At 36.6% G+C, this 25,308-nt stretch overlaps 1 protein-coding gene across 1 annotated transcript in view; it reads right to left on the bottom strand.

Moving 5' to 3' along the window:
• Txndc16 (thioredoxin domain containing 16) overlaps positions 1-25,308 on the bottom strand; it is a 98,274-nt gene that overhangs the window by 48,311 nt on the left and 24,655 nt on the right. The window contains exons 7-8 of the mRNA XM_026411039.2: positions 11,612-11,733; positions 1,126-1,216 (exon numbers count right to left, since the gene is read on the bottom strand). Of these exons, the coding sequence (XP_026266824.1) occupies positions 1,126-1,216; positions 11,612-11,733 (213 nt within the window). The remainder of the gene's footprint in view (positions 1-1,125; positions 1,217-11,611; positions 11,734-25,308) is intronic.

The following is a 25,308-nucleotide window of genomic DNA, read 5'->3' as shown; positions in this document are numbered from 1 at the left end:
GGGCTAGCATGAATCACCATAGGAATCGGAACAGCAAGCCTTCCCCCATTCCAGGATGGGAAAACTGGCAGTCTACACTGGTTGTAGCAAAGTGGCTGGCAGAACTACTGCTTACTGTGCTATCTTGCTCTTCAGCGACTACTTATAGTGTGGCCTTGTGGTACTGTCTGTCAGTATAATTACCAAGGTGTTAGAAAGGTAATTCTCATACAAACAAAGTATGCATCAGTTTTAAGTCATTAAAACAGGAAACAGAATCACAGTTCAGCAAGGAGAGACTAATGGGAAAAGGAATACAGGTTTATGTAAAAACAGAGCAATAAAAGCACAATTTCTTTAGAGGAACTTTCTTCTTCACCAACTTTCTTTCCTCCCTTCCCCCACCAATCATTTTACTCTATCAGTTTTCTATGCACTAACCACTAAATTTACAGTTATAAAATGGGCTTTAAACAATTGTGTATATCAAACAGCTACAATTTTCTGAGAGGTCAGCAAAGGGGCTCATTAAAACTCACATGGCATTAAAAGGTCCCTCACCATTTTGCCTTACTTTAGATTAATTTTCCTGAAGAGCATTTTAAAGCCAACTTAGTCTTTAAAATGCACTGGTTATTACTTGTGTTCTTAAGTAATAAAGGAAAGAAAAACTTTAACCCTAGATTGCCCAACCAAAAACACTGAAAAGTTGGCTTCTATCTAGAATTATAAGCTAGAAACTAGACAAAGATAAAAATTCAGACATCTGTTGAAAATATGTACTTAAATACATTTAGGATTGTCATAACAAAGTAAGCTGCTATTTTGCCCCCCATCTGATCACTGGGGGAGATCTGTTCCTAAAGTACTCTACTTGGCCATGGATCCTATAAGATGCCATCTAGTGCCTTATTTATACTGTTCTTGATCACCTTAGTCTAACATTACTTCTGTATAACTTCACACTGTGGTGCAGCAAATGAAACTAATGAAGGGTGTTTCAAGTTTCACTTATCTGTTCACATCTGCTAATGATTCCTTGAGATAAACCCATGCTATGAGCACATGATGGAAATGCTGACTAAATAATGTGAAATGAATGAACAACAAATAACAAAATTGTTGAAATATATCTCTTATACACACCCAATACTTTCCAAAACGGCCATTTCTGTAGTTAAGACAAATTGATATGTGGTCCCATACACAAAGGCAGCTTCCATGACAGCTCTGTGCTCTGAAGAGGAGGAAGAGAGTTGGGAGGGAGAAGGAGTTAATGTGACTCTGTAAACCTCTGTTCTGAACATTACCCCATACTCTTCTATTTCCTATTATATTTAAAGAAAGGTTTTTGCAGGATTCCAGTTAGGAAAATATAAGCAGTCAAAGAAGTTATAAAAAGTCTATTCTATGATTAACAAAATCATGTTATAACACACACACACACACACACACACACACACACATATATATATATATATATAAATGTACCAAAGGGAATTTCACCTTTATGTATATGTAGAAATTACCCATCAAAAATAAATAAAGGCGTGAAAGGAAGATCAGTAGAAGAGAGGAGGGAGAATAGGGGAGCAGGGAATGAAATCAAATTCCTTACATATATGATTTTGTCAAAATGAACCCCAATACTATGTATAATTACAATTATCTAATGAAAGCATATTCTACTCAAGGTAAAAGAAGAATTAAGAGTAAGTGGAAAATGAGTTATACTTCAGAGTGTAACAAATTTGTCATATTTCTCCCTAATAGGAAGACAACAGGAATCCACAATTTTCATGTTATATTTTATATATGTATTTGTCTACTATTTTTTTAGCAAACACACTATTGAAGAGACAACTCTATGAAGCATATTAAGAAAAACAACCATTACCCAAACCTGTATTCCATTTCTACTCCCCAAGAGGCATACATTTTCAATTCTTTCACTATTTCTTTTGTTATTTATCTTCAAGTCTCTAAATGCATTCTACACTCTTATTTTCTAATACATATACATCCTCACATAAAATATACACAAATAGGTAGACAGACATCAAACTTTACTATTACTTATTGACTTCCCACTACAGAAGATAATAAATTAGATCTCTTTTCTGAAACCCATACTTCCCATCCCCTCAACCCTTCTAATATAGTTCTAATTTTTTTAAGAGAGAGAGAGAGAGAGAGAGCGAGAGAGAGAGAGAGAGAGAGAGAGAGAAGAGAGAGAGAGAATTTTTTAATATTTATTTTTCATTTTTCAGCTGACACAACATCTTTATTTTATTTGTATGTGGCGCTGAGGATCGAACCCAGCGTCCCGCGCATGCCAGGCGAGCGTGCTATCGCTTGAGCCACATCCCCAGCCCCAATATAGTTCTAATTTTTATTAGATCAATATTCAGACTTGTGTTGTTATGACTAAGTATTATTTACAGATGAATCACACAGGACAGAATGACCATCTTTTTCCTTTTTGAACAACTTTAATTTTAACTACCTTTATACAATTTTTATTTAAATTTCTTCCTAAACTCTTCCATAATTATCTATCCTTCTCAAGTCTTCAAATGTATCAGGTATACTATCAACTCCATTATCTTAAAGACATTTCTAAAGAGCCTTCTGATTTGCTCCACTATGGAGTATTGCTACTTGGCCTGCTAGATGACTGTCTTTCTGGGAATTCATTCTTTCAATTCTTCCCTCTCCTCCCCTCCCCTCCCACCCACCCCTCCCTACCTTGTGTTGGGTCCTTTGCTCTGCTATTCATAACTTTTTTATTACCATACCTTATTCCAATTCTCTAGCACCTTCCTGTAAGAGGATATATAAAATACACATTTTTGTCAACCTGCATTTCTGAAAGCATCTTGATTATACTTTCACAACTAACTACAGTTGGCTGGATGTAGAACTCTAGGGTTATTTCTCCTGAGAATCTTAAAAATGTTGTTCCATTTTCTTCCATTTCCAACACTACAAACAAGAGTTTCTATGCCATTTCAATTCCGGATCCTTTAATTGCAAACTCGTTTTTTCCCCCCTCTGAAAGACTTTACAATAGTTCCCCACTACTCTTAATTTCTGTAATTTCAAAATGAGATACCTTGGAGTGTCTCTGTTGTCATCCCTTGTGCTAAGACTTGAAAGCCCTTCCAACTTAAAAGCTCAAACAATTCAGTTCTGGGAAATTTTCTTGAAGCATTTCCTTGATGATTCCCTCCTTTTCCTATATTGTTTTCCCTTTTCTCCTCATTTTCATTCCCAAGCAGTTATCTTCTCCTTTCACACTTAATCTCCTAGTACTTGCATCACATTATTCCACTGACCTCACCCGCTACCTTGTAAGCATCATCTACCACCCAGCCAGGATCACTCCCCCTCATTCATGAGGAACTGAGCCTCTGTCATACTGTCATGCTCTCCAGTACTACTACTATCATAATCCTTGGTGCAAATCACATAGATGATCATTCCAAAATCCAAGCCTCTCAGTTCTTGACCTTCTAAAAAATTTTTTTTAAATACATGACAGTAGAACCCAGTTTGACATATCATACATACATGGAGTATAACTTCCCATTCTTATGCTTGTATATAACGTGGAGTTGCACTGGCTGTGTATTCATATTCATATAAAAACCCAGGAAAGTTATGTCTGATTCATCCTACTGTCTTTCCCTTTCCCAGCCTCCCTCCCTTCCCTCAATTCTCCCTGACCAATCTGATGAACCTCCACTCCTCCCTACCTCCAACCTATTGTGAGTCAACATTCTCATATCAGAGAGAACATTCAGACTTTGGTTTTGGGGGATTGGCTTATTTCACTTAGCATGATATTCTTCATTTCCATCCATATACCTGCAAATGCCATTAACTTCTCTCTTCTTCAAGGCTGAGTAATACTCCATTGTATATATGTACCACATTTTCTTTATCCACTCATATGCTGAAGAGCACCTAGGTTGGTTCCATAGCTTAGCTATTGTGAATTCAGCTGCTATGAACATGGATGTGGCCATGTCACTAAAGTATGCTGATTTTAAGTCTTTTTGGTATATATTGAGGAGTGGGATAACTGCATCAAATTGTGGTTCCATTTCAAGTTTTCTAAGGAATCTCCATACTGCTTTCCAAAGTGGTTGCACCAATTGGCAGTCCCACCAGCAATGTATAAGTGTGCCTTTTCCCCTACATCTTCACCAACATTTATTTTTACTTTTATTCTTGATAATAGCCATTCTGACTTCAGTGAGATGAAATCTCATTGTAGTTTTAATTTGTATTTCTCTATTTGCTAGTGATGTTCAACACTTTTTCATATTTTGTTGACTGATTGTATTTCTTCTTCTGTGAAGTGTCTGTTCAGTTCCTTTGCCCAATTATTGATTGGACTATTTGGGTTTTTGTTTTTGTTAAGTTTTTTGAGTTCTTTATATATCCTGGAGATTAATGCTCTGAGGTGCAAGTGGCAAAGATTTTCATCCATTCTGTAGGCTCTCTTTTCACATTCTTGATTGTTTCCTTTGTTGTGAAGAACCTCTTTAGTTTGATACAATCCCACTTATTGATTCTTGATTTTACTTCTTGCACTTTAGTAGTCTTGTTGAGGAATTTGGTTTCTATGCTGACATGATAAAGAGTTGGGCCCACTTTTTCTTCTAGTAGATGCAGGGTCTCTTGTCTAATACTGAGGTCCTTGATCCACTTGGAGTTTTGTGCAGGGTGAGAGAGAGGGGTCTAATTTCATTTTATTTCTATGAATTTCCAGTTTACCTAGCACCGTTTGTTGAAGAGAGTATCTTTTCTCCAATGTATATTTATGGCACCATTGTATAGGAGATATCAGTTCTTGACGTTCTCTATTCTAGCAATCTCTTTTCACCTCTACCTTAACCAGTCACTGCTATGGTCTCACTCCAAAGCCTTGTGATTACCCAATGCTGCAACTTCCCCCCATAATCTCAGTGTCTAGCACCCACACAATCACACACTTCCAGGTCACTCTGTCAGGCACACAATTCTAACCTACCAGGACTAGAGATCCCGAGATCCTATCACGTTTCACTTCCACTCTGCTCTTTTCCCCTAATCAAGCTTAAATTTCATGGTCAATTTTTTAATTCCCCTGCTATTTAGGCTAAAACATAATACAGGTTAATCCTAGTACTCTGTATATTCTGCCCCTACATCCATGAAAGTAAAGTTGGCTTGAAGGAAAACAAAACAAAGCAAAACCTACTAGGTAATGTTCTCACTTTAAATTACTGATAGTAACCACTATTGCTACCTAGAAACCATTCTTTATTTCCAGGTCTCCTAAATGTCATGTCTTCTTTCCCAAACTGAGATTTTATTTCTACTACAATATGTGGTTTCATACCCATTTCACTGAGAAAAGAGAACCAATTAAAAAAAAAACAAGCTCCCAAAACCATATTTATTAACCTGAATTGATGCCCACGTTCTGTCTTATCCCTATTATCATGAGTGAACATTTTGTGCTCCCACTAAAGACCCTGTCTCTCCTTGGTCACCAGATTCCATCCCCTCTTGCCTACTCAAAGACCCTGTCCAGAAATTCTCTCCTCTTTTCCTGCATGATATATTTCCCTCCTTCTACTGGATCTTTCTTGTCAACATAAAGCTTCTTAAAAAATTCTCTTAGGGTTGGGGTTGTGGCTCAGCGGTAGAGCACTTGCCTTGCACGTGCGAGACCCTGGGTTCGATCCTCAGCACCACATAAAAATAAATAAGTGAAATAAAGATATTGTGTCCAACTACAACTAAAAAATAAATATTTAAAAAAATTCTCTTGACCCCACATACTCTTCCAGCCTGATTCATGTTTTAACAGTACCCCTTACTGATTCCTTCTCACCTCTTTACTGTGTAAATGGTGAAGTGACTCAGGGGTTTGGTTGCGGTCTTACTCTCATCTAGCCTCACTCATTTGGTGATCTCTTCTGATCTCACAGCTTTATTTCTCAAATTTATATCCCTAGTCTGTATCCCCAGTTTGTAAACCTAAGGTAAGAATTGCAGTCCAGTAATATCCAACTGCCCCATTGTTCTCTACTTGCATGGGTATTTCACAAGTCTGATGTTAAAGTGAACTTCAGAACTTCCCCTCCAAACTTTCTAGGCTAGTCTATTCCCATTCTCCCCATCTCAGTTATCAGCATTTCACTTTTTGAGTACTTCAGGTCAAAACCCACAGCCACCCTTGCCTCTGCTATTTCTCACTCCACTCCAATAGGACAACAAATTCAGTTATTCCTACCTCCAAAATATTGCTACAATTCATATTTATTGCCATCTCATTGCAAACAGCCTAGTCCAAGCCCCCCACCATCATCTCTTCTCTGCATTATTCCAATAACTTCCTAATTTTCCCTCTTATTCTACTCTTGTTCCTTCCAATCTATTCCAAATATAGCAGTTATATTGATGCTATTAAAAAAAAACAGGGAAGTTTTGCTACATCAGTGCAAGCTCCCTATAGCTCAACACTTTCACTGTTTACAACTAGAAACTCTGGAGAAGACAGAAGATTGTCAAATATTATTTTACACATATATTACATTCAGTGACATGCTATGTAGCCAGTAGGCTTTATGTTTATAAAGACAGACTTCAGGGGCTGGGGTTGTGGCTCAGCAGTAGAGCGCTTGCCTAGCAAGTACAAGGCCCTGGGTTTGATCCTCAGCACCACATGAAACTAAATAAACAAAATAAAGGTATTATGTCCAACTGTGACTAAAAAATAAATATTAAAAAAAGACTGAGACTTCAAAACTTCAAATAAATGATTTATTTCAGAGCACAATTATTAAAATGTCTACAACAACACTTTATATTAACATGGTTAAGTTATAACAACAAATAACAATCCTGAAAGCATAATTGTAATCCAGTCAGTTGTTTATAAAACAACTTTATGAGAAAATTAGATTTGAATGCTCAGGTGATGCTACCAAAAATAGATTTCTAAAAAAATTTAAAAATCATAAATATTAAATAGAAAACCATTTAGTCAACAATATTTTTTGAGTATTAGAAACTATAATAGCAGGTTCCAGGAGGATTGTAAGGAAATAAAAACAGAACTTCTTTAATATTCTAGGAAATATTTTAATTACTTGAATTAATTTTATCCTCACAATAACACAGAGAGGTAGGCACAATGAGTTTCCCCATCTTGGTGAGTAGGAAACTAAAGTTAAGTCACTTAATAAAAGTCACTGGTGGCAAGGAGTCTAACCTAGGCAGTCTGGCTCCACAGTTCTTGTTCAACCACTAGATGATGCTTCCCATTTAAAGAAATATAATAATAAAGATGCTTTAAATTTATTTTAAATACTGAGATTGCATACTGTTTGAAATACTTCAACATACTTGTAGTGAGCCGTTTCTGTGTACTGTGGCCGCCATTACAAGATGGCGCTGATAAGCGCCGTGGCCTGTGATAAACAACTCCTTATTTTGGGAGAGTTGGCACGTAGCTGTAAAACACCCTATGAGAAAGATCCACGTGGCAGTTGTGCATTGGGGCTTTATCTGCTTTATTAGGGCTGGGGCATGTAGCAGGAGTAGTAGTAGTAGTAGTAGTAGTAGTAGGAGTAGCAATAGAAGTAGCAGTAGGAGTAGTAGTAGAAGCTAGAAGACATGTCAAAATAAAGGCCTGAATAAACTGCTGAAGGAAGAATCCTGTGTCGTGTTTCCTTTGCTGGCGAGGGGACGCGGCAGTTGGTGGCCCGTACGGGGAAACCTCCTCGAACCCAGGATCCAGAACCTTCAGCAGTCAGGGGTGGTGCACCAGTAAATTCCCAGGTAAGTGGGAATCCGCAAATGAAAGCGGGGCGCTCCTCGGTAAATAAAGAGAGAGCAAGAATAAGTCCCAGGTGAATGGGATCCGCGATTAAAGCGGGGCAGCTCCTCTGTAAATAAAGAGAGAGCGGGAATAAATCCCAGGTGAGTGGGATCCACGATTAAAGCGGGGCAGCTCCTCTGTAGATAAAGAGAGAGCGGGAAAAAATAATAAATTCCCGGGTAAATGGGAATCCGCAAATGAAAGCGGGGCAGCTCCTCTGTAGATAAAGAGAGAGTGGGAAAAAATAATAATAATAATAATAATAATAATTAAACGGGACGCTCCTCTGTAGATAAAGAGAGAGCGGGGCTTTGTACTTTCACTTTCTTCATAGTTTTGAAAACATTATGGGTGTTAACTCCTCAAGCCCAATTTTGCTGGCCTTGGATGGGCTGCTGCGTTCTAAGGAACTTAAAGTGAAGCAGAGCACATTACAGAGGTTTTTAGAAGAGACTGACTCTGTAGCTCTTTGGTTTGTTTTTTCAGGGAGTCTGACGATTCCCAGCTGGGACAAATTAGGGAAGGACCTGGATTTCGCTCGTGAGCAGGGTACCTTGAAGGATGGTGTTATACTACTTTGGAAGTTAATTAGAGGATGTATAATGGATGGTAAATGTCAGAAAGCTGTGAGCGAGGGTCAGGCCGTTCTTGAGCAATTGCATGAAGAAAAACCGGAGGGGTCACATAGCGAGGTAGCAGAAAGTATTAGGAGTAAGAGGGGTGAACAGATAAGGGAGTCTGAAGTTAAACAGGGGAGAAGGCTCTATCCGGACTTGACTGAGTTAAAAACTCCCAAGGACACAAGTAGCTCGGACAGTTCTGAGGAATTGGACAAGTTATTACAACAATTACGTAAGGCTAAGATAAGAAAGAAAAAACGGGAAACAACAGATGTAAAAGCCTGCTGTGAGAAGGGTAATAAATCCAGTTCTGGGGAGGAAGTTGAGAACCTAGAGGAGGGCTCTATACCTGATGTTCCACCCATAGATCCGCCCATTGCTCTGCCCCCGTACGTGGGAGGAGTCCAAGGCTCCGGGAGGACTTTTCATTCTCATTGGTTCTTCCACAGTCACTCAGACAGGACTTCTAGTCCCGCTTTCCAGCCACTAACCTGTACTGCTGTGTTTCAGATTTCTACCGGAGCTGCTCAGAGCCTGTATTTTTTAAAAAAATGCCTACCTGTAAATGCTAACAAAAGATATCTTTTTCAGACAAAACTTAATTCCACAGGTTTCTATGTTACAGTCCTAAATTTAAGCTAGTTCTAAGTTAAATAACCTGACTTTTTCTCTATAGTTGTGTTACTAAATAATGTTCTATTGATGAGAGATATCAAATATGCTTCTTTATATTTTACTTTTAATTTTGAAGGTTATGAGGATGCATTTGCTCGCCACAGGAACAAGCCGGCAAAGTTCCTGTGATGACCAAAAAATCCTTATTTTCATTGCTAACTATAAAAATAAAAATGTATACTCAAGGATCTTATTTCAGTTACATCAAGTGACGTCACATAGAAGAGTGCACTCCTAGTTAAAAATAAATTTAAATGGATCCAAATATTTTAAGACCACGTGGTTACATAAAGTTAATAAAATTATAAGTTTTGTTCTTATTCTTAATATATATATATATATTTTAGATATTTAGATAACCTATATTTGTTAATCTATAAATTAATTAGCACATGCCTAATTGATTAGTTAATATATATTTGCCTAATTGTTTTTCTTCAACAGAAAACCCATAATTTATGTTTTATATTTACATTTATCAGATACTCTGCCTTTTCAGTTACAGATATTTGAGATAAATGTGTTTACTATAAATTTGCTTTTAAGTAAAAATACAATCAAGTAATTTCTAAATCTCAAAGTAGAATTAACCAACATCTTTTGTCAGGGATTTTAGCTGCTAACCAAACAATAGACCTACTTCAAGCTCAGGTAGAAGAATTGTCTGACCTGATGCTTTTGGGTTGTGTTGACCAATGTACGCATTTGTGCATAACTTCTGTCAGATTTAATGATTTCAGAAACGCTTCCCGCATCATCGGAGAGTGCTTGGCCGGAAATTGGTCCATAGTGGCAGAAAATTTGATCCAGTCTCAACTGACTCAGATAGCTGCTTTGAACAATACCCGTGTCATACCAGTGACTTTGGGACAATTCACCCGTTGGATTTCTTCTGCTTTTTCCTTTTTTAAGAAGTGGGTGGGAGTAAGCATTTTTGGTGCAATGTGTTGCTTTGGTATGTTTCTCTGTTTGTGGTTTCTCTGTCGCCTCAAGGCCCGCAGTGCTCACGATAAGGCTATGATCATACAAGCTCTTGCTGCTTTAGAAAATGGCAACTCGCCACAGGCCTGGCTTGCGCATCTTAAACAGTAAACCTTTGACATGGTCGTTGCACCCCAAGTTATTATAACATTGCACTGGGATCGACATGCCCTTCTTTTATTACTCTTCTAATGCTGGAACTTCTACCATATCTTTCCTCTGTGCATACCTCTCCTCCCTGCCTTTCTGCACTAGGATCTTTACTAACTAATCTTACGGTTCAACTACACCTGCCATTTGACGGTGATGGTCATGGGTCCTGTTTATGGAGACGGTTACCATAACAATGTCCTGTTGGCCACAACATGCTGAGCTGATCTTGTAGTACCCAGTGACGGGCAACTTCCACGCTTGCACTGCAACCTAAGACAGGGGAATGGGGCCTCCCCAGAGACGGGTAAGCAGTGCAGGGGCGGTGGACGACCTAAGACAGGGGCTACTTGATTCCCTTTGACATGCTATAAACAAAAGAGGGGAACTTGCTGATAACAGGCCTTCCCTGGCCCCCGGGGGCCCAGCCCCCAATTCTTTGTTCTGCATGTCGAAGTGGCCAGCTCACTAGGCCTCCTGTTTTTCCGCCTGAGACACATGTATTCCACGGGAACGTCATGGCCTTTATCTAACAATGGCAGATGTCACGACCGAATTTCTCCCCCTTTCTGCTGTCCGTGCCTTTCTTTCAGGGTGCTACCAACTTGTTTGTCGTCGTATTTCTAAACAGTCACAGTTCAGCCTCAGCTGTCCCCCTTCGTCCACCATCGTCACGATACAGGATGCGAGGCAAGGCACTGCACTTGAGTGATCCTTGAAGTGGACCTCAAGGAGAGCATGTCCTATTGCATGCGGGTTGGACGTCCACGCCCCGCCCCACGAAAAAAGGCGTCGGCTGATTTGGCCTCAGGTTTGGGGAAGGGCCCTCCTTAGGGCTGGACCATATGCAGTCACTTCTGCACAGTGGGATAGGACCTCTACTCTCGCCTGTATTGTCTTAGTAAAACAAAAAAGGGGGAACTGTAGTGAGCCGTTTCTGTGTACTGTGGCCGCCATTACAAGATGGCGCTGATAAGCGCGGTGGCCTGTGATAAACAACTCCTTATTTTGGGAGAGTTGGCACGTAGCTGTAAAACACCCTATGAGAAAGATCCACGTGGCAGTTGTGCATTGGGGCTTTATCTGCTTTATTAGGGCTGGGGCACGTAGCAGGAGTAGTAGTAGTAGTAGTAGGAGTAGGAGTAGCAATAGAAGTAGCAGTAGGAGTAGTAGTAGAAGCTAGAAGACATGTCAAAATAAAGGCCTGAATAAACTGCTGAAGGAAGAATCCTGTGTTGTGTTTCCTTTGCTGGCGAGGGGACGCGGCACATACTGACATTAGTCCATAGACCCAGTAAGGATTAAAACAGAAGTTAATAAATACCTGGCGTTCCAATGGCTCTTACATATGAGAATACCATATTTGCTTTTCCTTTCAGAGCATTTTCTATGTTCTGAAGATCTTCCAGTGTGGTTATATATTTCACTTCATTAAAAAGAAGAGCACTAAAATAAATGTAGATGAAATTAGTAGAAAAATCTAACATGTACTGTTACATAATACACATTTTTATTAAAGAACCTAAAAAAAGAAATTTAACTTGACAAATAATAAGAAATTAATGATAAAAGCCTAAGCATTTAATAACACAGATTAAAATCAGTTTGTAGGTTATTAGTCTCTGAAAACATCAACCAAGGGTATTGGTGGAAAACGATGTTCATTCTCCATCACAAACACTTCAACAGATTTAAGCAGTAATCACTAATCACCCAAATAATCCCTTACAGATCTCTCAGCCTTGAACACATTTGAGCCTTTCAGACGTCAAAACTATAGACTTCCTTCCAGAGTCTGTAAGGCCTTACATGACCTAGACATTATCTACTTTTTCAACCTCATTTTCTTCTACCATTCCTAACATCTACCACACTCCAGGCACATCTTAGGGATTTGCACACAGAGGTCTGTCTCTTTGCTGAAAATTCCCTTTCCTCTGTCTCATCCATCTGATTACTTAAACATCATTGTATCAGAGAAGCCTCCCTGTAAGTAAGGTGTGTAAGTAAGCTTGTAGCATTTTCCTCTCACTATTTGATTCCTTCATAGTCCTTAATACAATTTATAATTATTTATATATTCATTTACTTGTTTATCCCTATCCATTTACTTGTTTATCATTAAACTGTTGTCCGCTTAAGGCAAGGACCTTGCCTATTTTATCACTATGTTTGTAGTAACTTAGAATAAAATCTAGTACACAGTAAATGATCAATAATCATTTGTTAAATGAACAAAAGAAACAGTAAGGCAGAAATTTACTCTAATTTTTGATTTGAAGAATGGACATCCTATACATTAAAGATCTTACCCACAAACACATTTAATAAACCAAGGAACCAGGGATAGAACGGAACCCAGGGAGTTCTCTCTCCTGATCCAGTGATCTTTCCACTTGACCATGATTCTCCCAATTTTCAATGTATAAATCAAACTGACAGATCATATCTCTTCATCCAAAATTACTCCCTTTAAATTATCTATTTCTATATAAATTCTCTGTCCCTAACAATTCATGCCCTTAATCCCCCACATATATATAGTGTGTGTAATTTTATTAGGCTTAACTTAAAGGGTTTTGAAATTATTTCCAGGCCTAAACACTTAAATAAGCAAAAGTTCATTGAAATACTTCCAACAAATTAATCAAACATGTCTTCCTCTTATGGAAAACAGCACATCTAACATAGTAGTTCTTAAACTTTTTGGTATCAGGTTCCCTTTTTACCCTTAGAAATTACTAAAGTCCTTGAAAAGATTTTCAAAAAGGAAGGTATCTTTCAGTAGTTGCCAAAACATAAAACAGGAATTTAAATATATTTATTAATTATTTTTTAAAATAATAATAAACATGGCTGCATGTTAACAAATCACTTTTTTAAAAACCTAAATTTTCCAAAACAGATGAAAAATTTAGTGAAAAGAATGGTATTATTTTACATTTTCTGCAAATCTCTTTAATATGAGGCTAAATTTGCTTCTGCTTAATCTGTTGTGATATTACATATCATATGGCCTCTGGCAACTCCATTCATGGGAGAATGAAAGTGAAAAGGGCAAATAATGTCTTAGTATTATAAGGACATTTTGACTTAATAGTCAAAATGAAAGTGCTGCCCTAAATTACACTGGTTTAAATATTTACCTGTTTGTTACAGCTTTCTCCCACTTGTTAAAAGAAATTTAAGACACAATTTTCTAAAATTCTGAGGGCAGGCTTTTGTTTTAAAAGGAGTATTTAGTGGGGTGTGGTGATGCATATTGTAATCAGCTATTCAGGGGTGTGAGGCAGGAGGATTAAAAATTCAAGGACAGCTTGGGTAATTTAAGGAGACTGTCTCAAAAAATAAAAAGGACTGGAGATGTAGCTAAGTTGTATAGTGCTTGCTCAGCATTCATGAGGAGGCACTGGGTTGGACTGCCAGTACCATGAAAAATAAAAGTTGTAATTACTGAGCAGTATTCACCATGTTAGATATTTTCACATAGTTTCATTTATTGCCTTAACAACATTCTTGAAATAGTGTTTATTCCACACTCACACACAGAAGAAACAGTCTTAGGGACTAAGTAACCCATCCCAGATCATAGTGCTGGTAACTGGTAAAAGTGAAACTCAAATCCAGGTTTTCTGACACTAATGCCAGGACTTTCTAATTATTTTATCACCAACCACTTTTGTAAATGGGAAACCAAGTGGGAAGGGTGACAAATAAAGCACAGCAAGGAAGTCACAATGTGTATTACTAATTGCATATCATTTTGGCTAAAGAGCCCATAATTTACCTAAAATTACCCTTTACTTACTTCATCCTTTAGTTACTTCCAAAGTTAGGAGGTACCATCTATTGAATTTAATATGATTACCATGTAAATTCTAAGCTTAGAAGTTATTTCACCCATTTACTTTTATTGCTCTAGTAGTACCAATTCATTTGCTTCAAAAATCAATTCTGGAAGTAGAAATTTTCCCAACCCTTTTTTTTAAAAAAAAAAAAAAGATTGGCAACTATAAATTAATAAAAGTCAACATTTACTGAGCACTTACCACACATCGGCATAGCCCTAAGCATTTTTTAAGAAGTAGCAAATTATCAGTTTTTGAGCTGCCCAGCTCTGAACAGGGAATTGCCTGTTTTCAACACCTTCATGGTGAAGCCGCTCTCGTAAATGCTGATAATATCATGAACTTCCCTTTCCAAGCTCCCTGCAGCAAGGTATGGCTAAATGACCCAGAATCATCTGCCTGAGATTCAAATCAGGAGCAAGTGTTGCAAAGAATCAAGGACAGAGAAGAATGATTTTGAGAAGCAATAGCAGTAATAATCAGCTTCAAAGACTGGTGTTAGTAATAGCCCAGAGAAAGCAATTCAAGCTGTGATGTCTAATACTCAGAAGAAATGCAAAAGTTCTCCCCAGATTAGTTGAATCAAAGTTTTGACTCATTTGGAGATTTCATCTATTCACTCCAAATTCTTATGCTTAAGTCTAAGACCCTTAATCTGGGTCTTAGAATTAGAACCAGATTCTAGAGTTTATAACTAAGAACTCCCATCAGTGCACTCTGTCTTAGTTTTCATGGCTAACATCTGAGATTGGTACTATCACAAACTTTTTTTCCCTTCAGTACTGGTGATTAAATCCAGTGCTCCACCACTGAGCTACACTCCCATCTTTTTTTTTATTTTGAGACAGGGTTTTACTAAGTTGCTTAGGACCTCACTAATTTGCTGAGGCTGGCTTCAAATTTTCCACCCTCCTGCCTCAGCCTCATGAGCTGCTAGGATTACAGGCATGTACTATCACACCCAGGTCAACAACCCTATTTTATTTATTTATTTATTTATTTATTTGGTACCAGCAATTGACCCAGGGTGCTTAAACACTGAGCCATATCCCTAACCCTTTTTATATTTTTTATTTAGAAACAGGGTCTTGCTAAGTTGCTTAAGGTCTCACTGAATTTCTGAGGCTGGCTTTGAACTTGCAATCCTTCTGTCTCAGCTTTCCAAGCCACTGGGATTATAGGCATGCACCATCAAGCCTGGCTTCATTGATCCTATTTTAAAGATAAGGTCACAGTATTTAGAAAAGTTATCTCGCCTAACGTCCCAAAGCTCATTAAGCAGTCATTATTCATAAGAAAATAATAACCAAAATTAATTATTTTTCCTAATGGCTTCCTAACCTTAGTATATTCTTTAATATGCTGATTTCCAGAATATGAGGCTACCTAAATATCTCAAAGATACATTCCACAAACCTCTATTCCTTCATTCTAGATCCAAGAAGAATTACTGATAGAAGTGGATTAAAGAAAAAGTCTCTCTTGGGATTTCCTTGCTGTAATGATACAGTAATACATCCTGGAGCTGCTCCAATTAGGGAGTTCTTTCTACCCAAGAAAGGCCATCCCTTTATTTGGCAGGCTCTTCCTGAAACTTTCCTATCACAACCACTAGGTAGACAAGATAGAAGGCCAAAAATTTAAGCCAATGTTAGCAAGAAAATTAACAGTCTATTTGTCCCTACTTTCAGACCAGCAGGCCACTCAATTTTTTAAAGAGAGAATCTTTTTTCAGTATTTTTATTTCTGTGATTAATCCAAATTCTAAAACACTCAATAAAAAGAAAATATTAACATCTAATTTAACAAACCAAAACCCCAAGAACCTGGGAAAAGGGGTTACTTTTGTCTAAATTAATTATATTATTCTTGGATAGATTTGGAATTCAAATCCAAGACAAGTAACTTTTTATTATAATTTCCCAGTAAAAAAGTATGTCAGTATAAACAGGAATTCATCTGGCCACATTGTGTGTGAACAAATCTGATACAGATAAAAGAATGAGCAGTAGCTCGACATCCATTAAGAAGGGACCAGCAGAGGAACAGTGCAGGAGTTTTAGGGGAAGACACCTCTAAAAAGAGCTTTCCCCAGAGGTAATGTAATCTAACTACTCAATGCCAAGGCTCTGCAATCAGCATTAAAAGAATAATACTACCAGAAACCATGACAGTTGAAAACGATTTCTATAATATTTGAAGTTCATATTATTTTGAGTAGCATGCTAACTTAAAAGGAAACTTCCTGTTTTCAAAATATTATCGAGAATCAAGTACCATGTCTTACAGAAAAATTAATGAAATGTTACCGTTTCTTACTAGATATTCTTTCCTATTTGTATCATTTTATGATTTTTAGGATTCAACAATTAGTACGTAAACAAGAATGACCTTTCTTTCCAACTATTGCCTCATGGCAAATATCCCCACCAGCTGTCACAGCATGAACTCACATGAACTCACTTTGTTTTTCCCCCTCTGAACTGCAAAATGAAACTTCCTCCATTTATATATGTACTTTTGAAAACAACTATATGGAGAGAGCACTGAGTAAAATCCACAACATATTTTTACATGCATTACCTTATTTGGTTCTCACAACAATCTCAAGAAGCTACAATTATAACATACAAAGAAAAGAAAAACTAGCAATCAGACGAATAAATTGTTCAGATCACATGTTGTAAGAAAAGGAACAGGGACTAAAATACTCATTAAAGTCTGGCTTCTTCATATATCATACAATCTTCCAATGTTAAAATTATAATGCCTTAATTTCCTATACCTCCAATTACCTGATAAACTAGATATGTGGTATTTTAGGGCTTGGGGGTTGTTTTGTTTTGGTTTCTTGGTACTAGGGATGTAGGGGCACTTCACCAGAGCTACATCACCAAACGTTCCTATTTTTTATTTTGAGACAGGATCTTGATAAATTGCTGAGGCTGGCTTTGAACTTGTGATCCTCCTGCCTCAGCTTCCTGATTCACTGGTCACAGGCGTGCACCACTGCACCCAGCTAAATATGGGTATTCCCAATCAACACATAAAGGTGAGTTGTTACTTTACTTTCTTTTTGTAAATATCACCTTCTTAATCCTATCTAGAAGTTGCAAAGTAAAATTTTCTTCACATAGTTCACAAATTATTTAATCTACCAGTTTTGATTATACACATTTAGAAAACACTTAAGAACTTTTAGACTATGAAGCCAAATTCTCATTTTTAATTTAAATTTCACTTATTTTGAAAATTAGTAATAATCTTATATGGTACAAATATAAAAGGCACCCAAATATAAGGTATCCAAAAAATTGAATAGTAAGTAAATAGTCTACCAACTCCTTCCTCCTCCCCCCCAACTTCTCTATAGCTTTCCATAGCAACCATTATTTTCAGTTTTTGTGAAACCTTGAAATATTTATGCCACATATGTGTATACTATGTATGCATCTATATCTTTGTTAGGAGGCAATGCTTCCTTGATCTCCCTCTGTTCCTACACAGCCCAAGTCTTCTAAAGATGAAATCTGACATGACACCAAAAAAATGTCTTTTTACCAGGGGCCATTTACTCCTACTCAAAGGGCAATAAAACCTTTCTTAATGTCCCCACAGCCAAAAGCTTACATTTAAGAATAGAGCCCTTCCTCTTCTGCTCCTACATTCCACAGAAAAAGACACGCACTCTCTCTTCATTGGAAAAGAGCAAATGTGTCAGCTCCTACATAGCTCAAACATTCAAAATTTTTTTCTCCTCATTCAAACCCCACTATATGTATAGGATTACATACGACTCTTATCTCATTGCTCTAGAGAACCAAGTAAAAGAAACCAGTACTACCATATTCTCCTGGCTGCTATTATTGCTATGAGATCAGATCTCTAATTCATAAGTCTGATGTATATGTGAATATATGGGTGTGGGTGTGCATATATGCGTGAACATGTGTGAATGGTTTATATTATTTTATACATCCAAAGATGCTTTAGGTATGACTCATATATACTACACACATGTATACAAACACAAGTAGAATAACAATGGAGACCCTCCAGAGTTTTGAAATAACCCCATTTCTTACATAAATAGCATTTTGCTATTTCCTAACTTACTTGGTTTATTTTACTTATTATATTCTGGAAAAAATTAATTTGTAAGAATTTTAACATACTATTATATTTTTAATTAATGATGTTTTAGCAATACCTTAAATATCTTACAAAAAAATACAGAATTGGACATAATGATCCAAAAATATATAATTTTAAAATAATTGATGTAAGAGTCACCCTAAGTTTAGATTTGTTATTTTATTCCAAGATTTTCTAACTTAATTTTTTCTCCACTTAGATTTTTCTATATTCTAGGGAAAAAAGTAATTAACATCTTGATATTTTTGTTGACAAAGTAGTGAGTTCAAGTATAACTGTAGATCACTGATCTCAATCAAAATATTCTACATAACAAACAAATACAAAAGCCTTGGGGAAAAAATAATAGCATGACTTACACATGAAGCAAGCCAAATATTCTCAAAATCAAGCTTTCATTTCATGAAGTATTTTGAGAAAAATCTACAGACATTTCTTATCCCTAATTATGAGGCTAAAACAAACCAAAAACAACTGACAAATTTGCTGAAAGTAATATATTTAAATATGTGTATTGTTTATAAATAAACCAAATTCCAGTAAATTTTGGCTTCCCTATTTAACTAAAGCCTAATGAAATACAAACCAAGAATTTTTATAATATTACATACATATAAGATATATATGTATGTATATGTATAATATACATATATATAATAGTAGATAATAGTGTCTTAGAAAAAAGACTTAAGCAGGATATAAAATCAATAAACAAAAGTTAATGTACTGAGCACGGTAGGACATGTCTGTAATCCCAGCGAATTGGGAGGCTAAGGCAAGAGAATCACAAGTTCAAAGTCAGCCTCAGAAATTTAGTGAGGCCCTAAGCAACTCAGAGAGACCCTGTCTCAAAATAAAAAATACAAAAAGGGTTAGATATGTGGCTCAGTGGGTAAGCACTCTTGAGTCAACCCCTAGTACCAAAAAATACATTTAAAAGAATTTAAAAATCAATAGCTTTCCTACACACCAATACTTAATTTGCTGGAAAAGATATCAAGAAAACCATCACATTCACAATAACCTTAAAAAAAATAAATATTTGGGAACTAATCTAACCAGAGAGGTAAAAGAGCTCATGAAAATTACAGAACATTGAAGAAAGAAATTGAAGAAGACCATAAAAGATAGAAAGACATCCCACATTTTTGGACAGAAATAACATTGTCAAAATGGTCATACTACCAAAAGCAAAATACAGATTCAATGAAATCTCCATCCAAACACCAATGACATTCTTTGCATAATTAGAAAAAACAATTCTTAAATTCATTTGGAAGAATAAGAGACCCAAAAAATCCAAAGCAAAACTGGGCAAGAAAAGTGATGCAAGTGGCATCACAATATTTGATCTGAAATTATACTACAGAACTGAAGTAACAAAAACCACATGGTATTGGCATCAAAATAGCCATGAAGACTGTTATGGTTTGGATGTGAGGTGTTCCCCAAAAGCTCACATGTGAGACAATACAAGAAAGTACAAGAAAGTTCAGAGAAGAAATGATTGGGTTGTGAGAGCCTTAACCCAATCAGAGGATTCATCCTCTGATGGGATTAACTGAGTGGTAACTGAAGGAAGGTGGGGTGTGGTTGGAGGAGGTGGGTCATTGGGGGTATGTTGGGGTATATATTTGTATCTGGCCTGTGGAGTCTCTCTCTGCTTTCTGATCATCATGTGAGCTGCTTCCTTCTGCCACACTCTCCTGCCATGTTGTTCTGCCTCCTCACCTTGAGCCCCAAGGAATGGAGCCAGCTATCTGTGGACTGAGACCTCTAAAACTGTGAGCCCTCAAATAAACTCCTCCTCCTCTACAGTTGTTCTGGTCAGGTCCTTTAACCATAGCCACAAAAAAATGCTGATTAAAGCAAAGACACAGAAAAACAGAGACCAATCCAGATACCTAACAGTCATCTGATATTTGACAAAGGTGCCAAAAATATATATTAAAGAAAAGACAGCCTTTTTAACAAATAGTGCTGGGAAAACTGAAGAGCTATATGTAGAAAAATGAACCTAGATTCCTCTCTCTCACTCTGCACAAAACTCAAATTGAAATGGACCAAAGACTTAAGAATTAGACTACAAATCTTACAACAGTTAAAACAAAACACAAGGTCAGCACTCCATCATATAGGTGCAGGCATCAACTTCATCAGCAAGACCTCTAATGCTTAAGAAATAATACCAAGATTCAATAAATGGAATGCCATCAAATTAAAAATTTCCACAGAGAGAAGGAAATAATTAAGAGCATGAAAAGACAGCCTACAGAATAGGAGGAAATCTTTGCCAGCTACCCCACTAATAGGAGATTAATATCCAGAATATATAAAGAACTCAAAAAAACTTAACACCAAAAAAATAAATAATGCAACCAACAAATGGGCAAAAAAAAAAAAAAACTAAACAGAAACTTCTTAAAAGACAAAACATAAGCGGCCAAAAAAATATATGAAAAAAATGTCCAAAATCTCTAGAAATCATGGAAATGCAAATGAAAACTATATAAGATTTCACCTTACTATAGTCAGAATAGCAAAGATCAAGAATACAAATAATAATAAATTCTGGTGAGGATGTGGTGGGTAAAGGCACACTTGTATACTGTTGGTCAGACTACAAACTAGTACAACCATTCTGGAAAGCAATATGGAGAATCCTCAAAAAACTACAAATGGAACTACCAAATGACCCAGCTATTCACTCCTCAGTATTTTTCAAAAATAACTAAACTCAGCATACTATATCCATATAGTCACTTACGTTATTTATAGCAGCACAGTTCACAATAGCTAAATTATGAAATCAACACAGATCCCCATCAAATATGAATGGATTAATAAATGTTGGTATATATACACACAATAGAATTCTACCAGCCATAAAGAAGAATGAAATTATAACACTGCTGGTAAAGGGATGGAAAAGAAGAACATCATGCTAAGTGAAATAAGCCAGACGTGGAAATTCAAACATTAAATGTTTAATCTAGTATATACAAGCTAGAGTAAAATAAAGGAAAAGAGGAGGGAAGGATAAGATATTAAAAAGATATAGGGAAGATCAGTAGTGTAGAAGAAGGCGAACAAGAGGCAAAGTGGAGAGACAGGAAAGAAGAAGCAATGAAGAATGAATTCTTTAAAAAATCATGTTATGTGTATTTATAAATATACCACAGGGAATTTCACCTTTATGTAATTCACCTTTATGAATTTCACCTTTATTAATTGAACATAAATAAATAGATAAATAAAAGGAAGTCTAGCAGAGAAGAGGAAGGAGAATTGGGTAGGAGAGGGAGGACAGGAAGGAACAAGGGGAATTGTGAACTGAAATTGAATTCCATACATTTATGATTTAGGAGGGATGAACTCAATGACTAGGTTTAACCATAAAAGGGCTAACCAAAAAAAATATATATACAGATTCAAGAAATCCCCTCCCACAAAACACCAATAACAATCTTCACAGAACTAGAAAAAAACAGTCCTAAGATTCATTTGCAAGAATAAAAGACCCAGAATAGCCAAAGCAATTCTAAGGGAGTAGGGAGCTATGCTGAGCTCTAGTAACAGAAGATGAATGGTTTTGGCATAAAAATAGACACATAGACCATGAAACATAAGACTCAGCAAATGAACACAGCTATCTGATCCTTGACAAAGATGCCAAAAACACATTGAAGATAAACTTTTTAACAATTGGTGCTAGAAAAACTGGTCACTGGTTATCCATATGTAGGAGAAAGAAACTAGATTTCTATCTCTCACCCTGCACAAAAGTCAACTCAAAGCTGATCAAAGACCTAGGAATTTGAACAGAAATTTTGACTGCTAGAAGAAAACATAAGGCCAACATTAACATATAAGTGCAGGCAACAATTCCTCAATAGAATTTCTATAGCTCAGGAAATGCCAAGAGTTGATAAATGATTTAACATCAAATTAAAAAGCTTCTACACAGCAAATAAACAATTACGAGAATGAACAGAGAACCTACAGAATATTAGAGAACCTTTCCTAGCCAGTATTATGACAGAGAATTAAAATGCAGAATATATAAAGAATTTTAAACTAATCAAATAAAAAAATTATACAATCAATAAATGGACAAATAAACTAAACAGACACTTCTCAAAAGAAGAAAATAAAAATGGACGACAAACACATGAAACAACATTCAACATCTTTAGCACTAGGGAAGTGCAAATCGAACCGACACTGAGCTTTCATCTCACTAGGTAGAATGATAGCCATCAAGAATACAAATAATAATAAATGCTGAAGAGGTTGTGGGGGAAAGAGAACACTTTTACACTGTAGGTGGGATTGCAAATTAGTAACCTAACCGCTAGGGAAATCAGTATGGTGGTTCCTCAAAAGACTAGAAATGTGTTACAGTTCAGATATGATGTGCCTTCCAAAAGTCCCTATTAATGCAGGAATACTCAGAGGTGAAATGATTAGATTGTGATAGATGTAACCTAATCAGTCCATTCTAGGTTATATTGGGGTAACTATAGTCACATGGGGTATGGCTGGAGGAGGTGGGTCATTGTGAGTAGTGCCCTGTCAGGATTCATCTTTCCTGAAGCCTCTTCCCCCCTCCCTCCCTCCCTCCCTCCCTCCCTCCCTCCCTCCCTCCCTCCCTCCCTCCCTCCCTCTCTCTCTCTCTCTCTCTCTCTCTCTCTCTCTCTCTCTCTCTCTCCTTCCTGGTCACCATGAACAGGCTACTCTCCTCTGCCTCGCCCTTCAGTCCTGATATTTTGCCTCACCTTGGGCCCAAAGAAATGGAGTTGGCCCACCTTGGACTCAACTTCTGAAACCATGAGCCCAAATAAACTTTTCCTCCTCTAAGTTGTTCTTGTGGGGTATTTTGGTCACAATGATTAAAACGTTACTTACACAGAATGGAACCACCATTATGACTCAGCTATACCACTCCTTGGTATTTATCCTAAAGAATCAAAGTCAGCACACTGGATCGATACTTACATACCCAAGTTTACATACCCATGATTCACACTAGCCAAACTGTGGAATCAGCCAAGGTCTTGGTCAATCAATGAATGGATAAAGAAAATATGATATATACACACAATGGAGTTTTATTTAGCCATAAAGAAGGATAAATGTATGTTATGGATGGATAAAGAAAATATGATATATACACACAATGGAGTTTTATTTAGCCATAAATAAGGATAAATGTATGTTATTTGCAGGAAAACAGACAGAACTTGAGAAGATTTTGTTAAGCAAAATAAGCCAAATTCAAAGTCAAGGGTTGTATGTCTTCTCTCATATGTAGAGGCTACAGAAAAAGAGAGGAAAAAGTGGGAATGAAGGATATCATAAAAACAGGAGAAGAGTTGAGTAGAGGAAGGAGACCGGAGGAGGGAAAAGGGGAGGTACCAGGGAAAAAAATTAGCCAAATTATATTGTTATATTGTATATCAAACCTCATGTTTTTAAAATTTTTATTAGTGCATTATAGTTATACATAATATTGGTGTTCACTCTGACATAATTATAAAACATGAAATTGAATTTGCTCCAATTCAGTCACTAGTACTTCCTTCCCTCACCCCATTCCTTTTCTTCTGTTCTACCTGTTTTCCTCCTATGTAATTATAGTTTTTTTTTAATTAGTACATTATAGATACATGGAGTGGTGAAATTCACTGTGGTATGTTTATATGTATACATAGGATAGTTTGATCAGTTTCAATCCATCGTTCCTCCCTTCTCCATCCCCCCTCCTCAATCCCCTTCTTCTACTTCATGATCTCTCTTCTACTTTCATGTGATCCACATCCCTTGATTTCCCCTATTTTGGACTAGCTTCCACATATAAGAGAAGAAATTCAACCCTTGACTTTCTGAGTTTGGCCTATTTCACTTAGCACGAGGTTCTCCATTTCTATCCATTTATTTGCAGATGCCTAATTTCATTTTTCTTTATGGCCAAGTAAAACTCCATTGTGTATATGTACCACATTTTCTTTATCCATTTATCTGTTGACAGGCATCTGTGCTGGTTCCATAACTTCAATATTGTGAATTTAAAAAAAAAGACTAAGGACATAAACCAAATAAATAAATATTCAGGTCTGAATAATGACATTATGAAGAATGTCAGGGGGATGATTTTCACAGCTTTATATATTACTCATGCATGCTATAAGGATATTAATGCTCAAAACTAGCAACAGATTATTATTAAGTGAATATTATTTCACTTACTAGTATAATAAGTGAAAAATGAGTTCATTTTTCAGTATTTTTTAAAATAAAAAACGAGTTCATTTTTTGGTCTTTTTAAAATAAAAATTCCCTTAAGGTCAAAGAGCAACCACACAAACCAACTAAAACTTAGCCAAAGATTTTGACAGATATCTCATCAAACAAGATATACAGACAGAAAATACACATACAAAACAAACACACACACACACACACACAAAAGGTACTTCAGATTATATGTCAAGGAAATACAAGCTAAAACTTTGAGATGACACTACACACCTATTATAATAGACAAAAAATGAGAACATGAAATGCTGGCAAGGATGTGTAGCAACAGGAAATTAATTCATCACTAGTGGGAATGCAAAATGATACAGCCATTTCAAAAAGCAATTTGGTGGGAGTTTTTTATAAAACTAAACATACTTCTTTAAAACAAAACTTTTGTAGTTGCAGATAGACAGCATGCCTTTATTTTATTTTATTTTTATGTGATGCTAGGGATCAAACCCAGTGCCTCATGCATGCTAAGCAAGCACTGTGCTACAGACCTACAGCCCCAGACCCCAAATTAAACATACTCTTATCATCAGTCCAACAATCACCCTCTTTAGTATCTACTAACAGAAGTTGAAAACTTAGGTCCACAAAAAAACTTGCCCATAGAGGTTTATAGCAACTTTATTCATAAGCGCCAAAACTTGGAGGCAAACAAGATGTCCCGCAGTACATGAATGAATAAACTGTGGCACATCCAAACAACAGA

This window comes from Urocitellus parryii, chromosome 6 (assembly GCF_045843805.1).
Source record: "Urocitellus parryii isolate mUroPar1 chromosome 6, mUroPar1.hap1, whole genome shotgun sequence".
Taxonomy (NCBI): Eukaryota; Metazoa; Chordata; class Mammalia; order Rodentia; family Sciuridae; genus Urocitellus; species Urocitellus parryii.
Note: the sequence above shows the minus strand (reverse complement) of the source record. Positions and strands in the feature narration are given on the sequence as shown.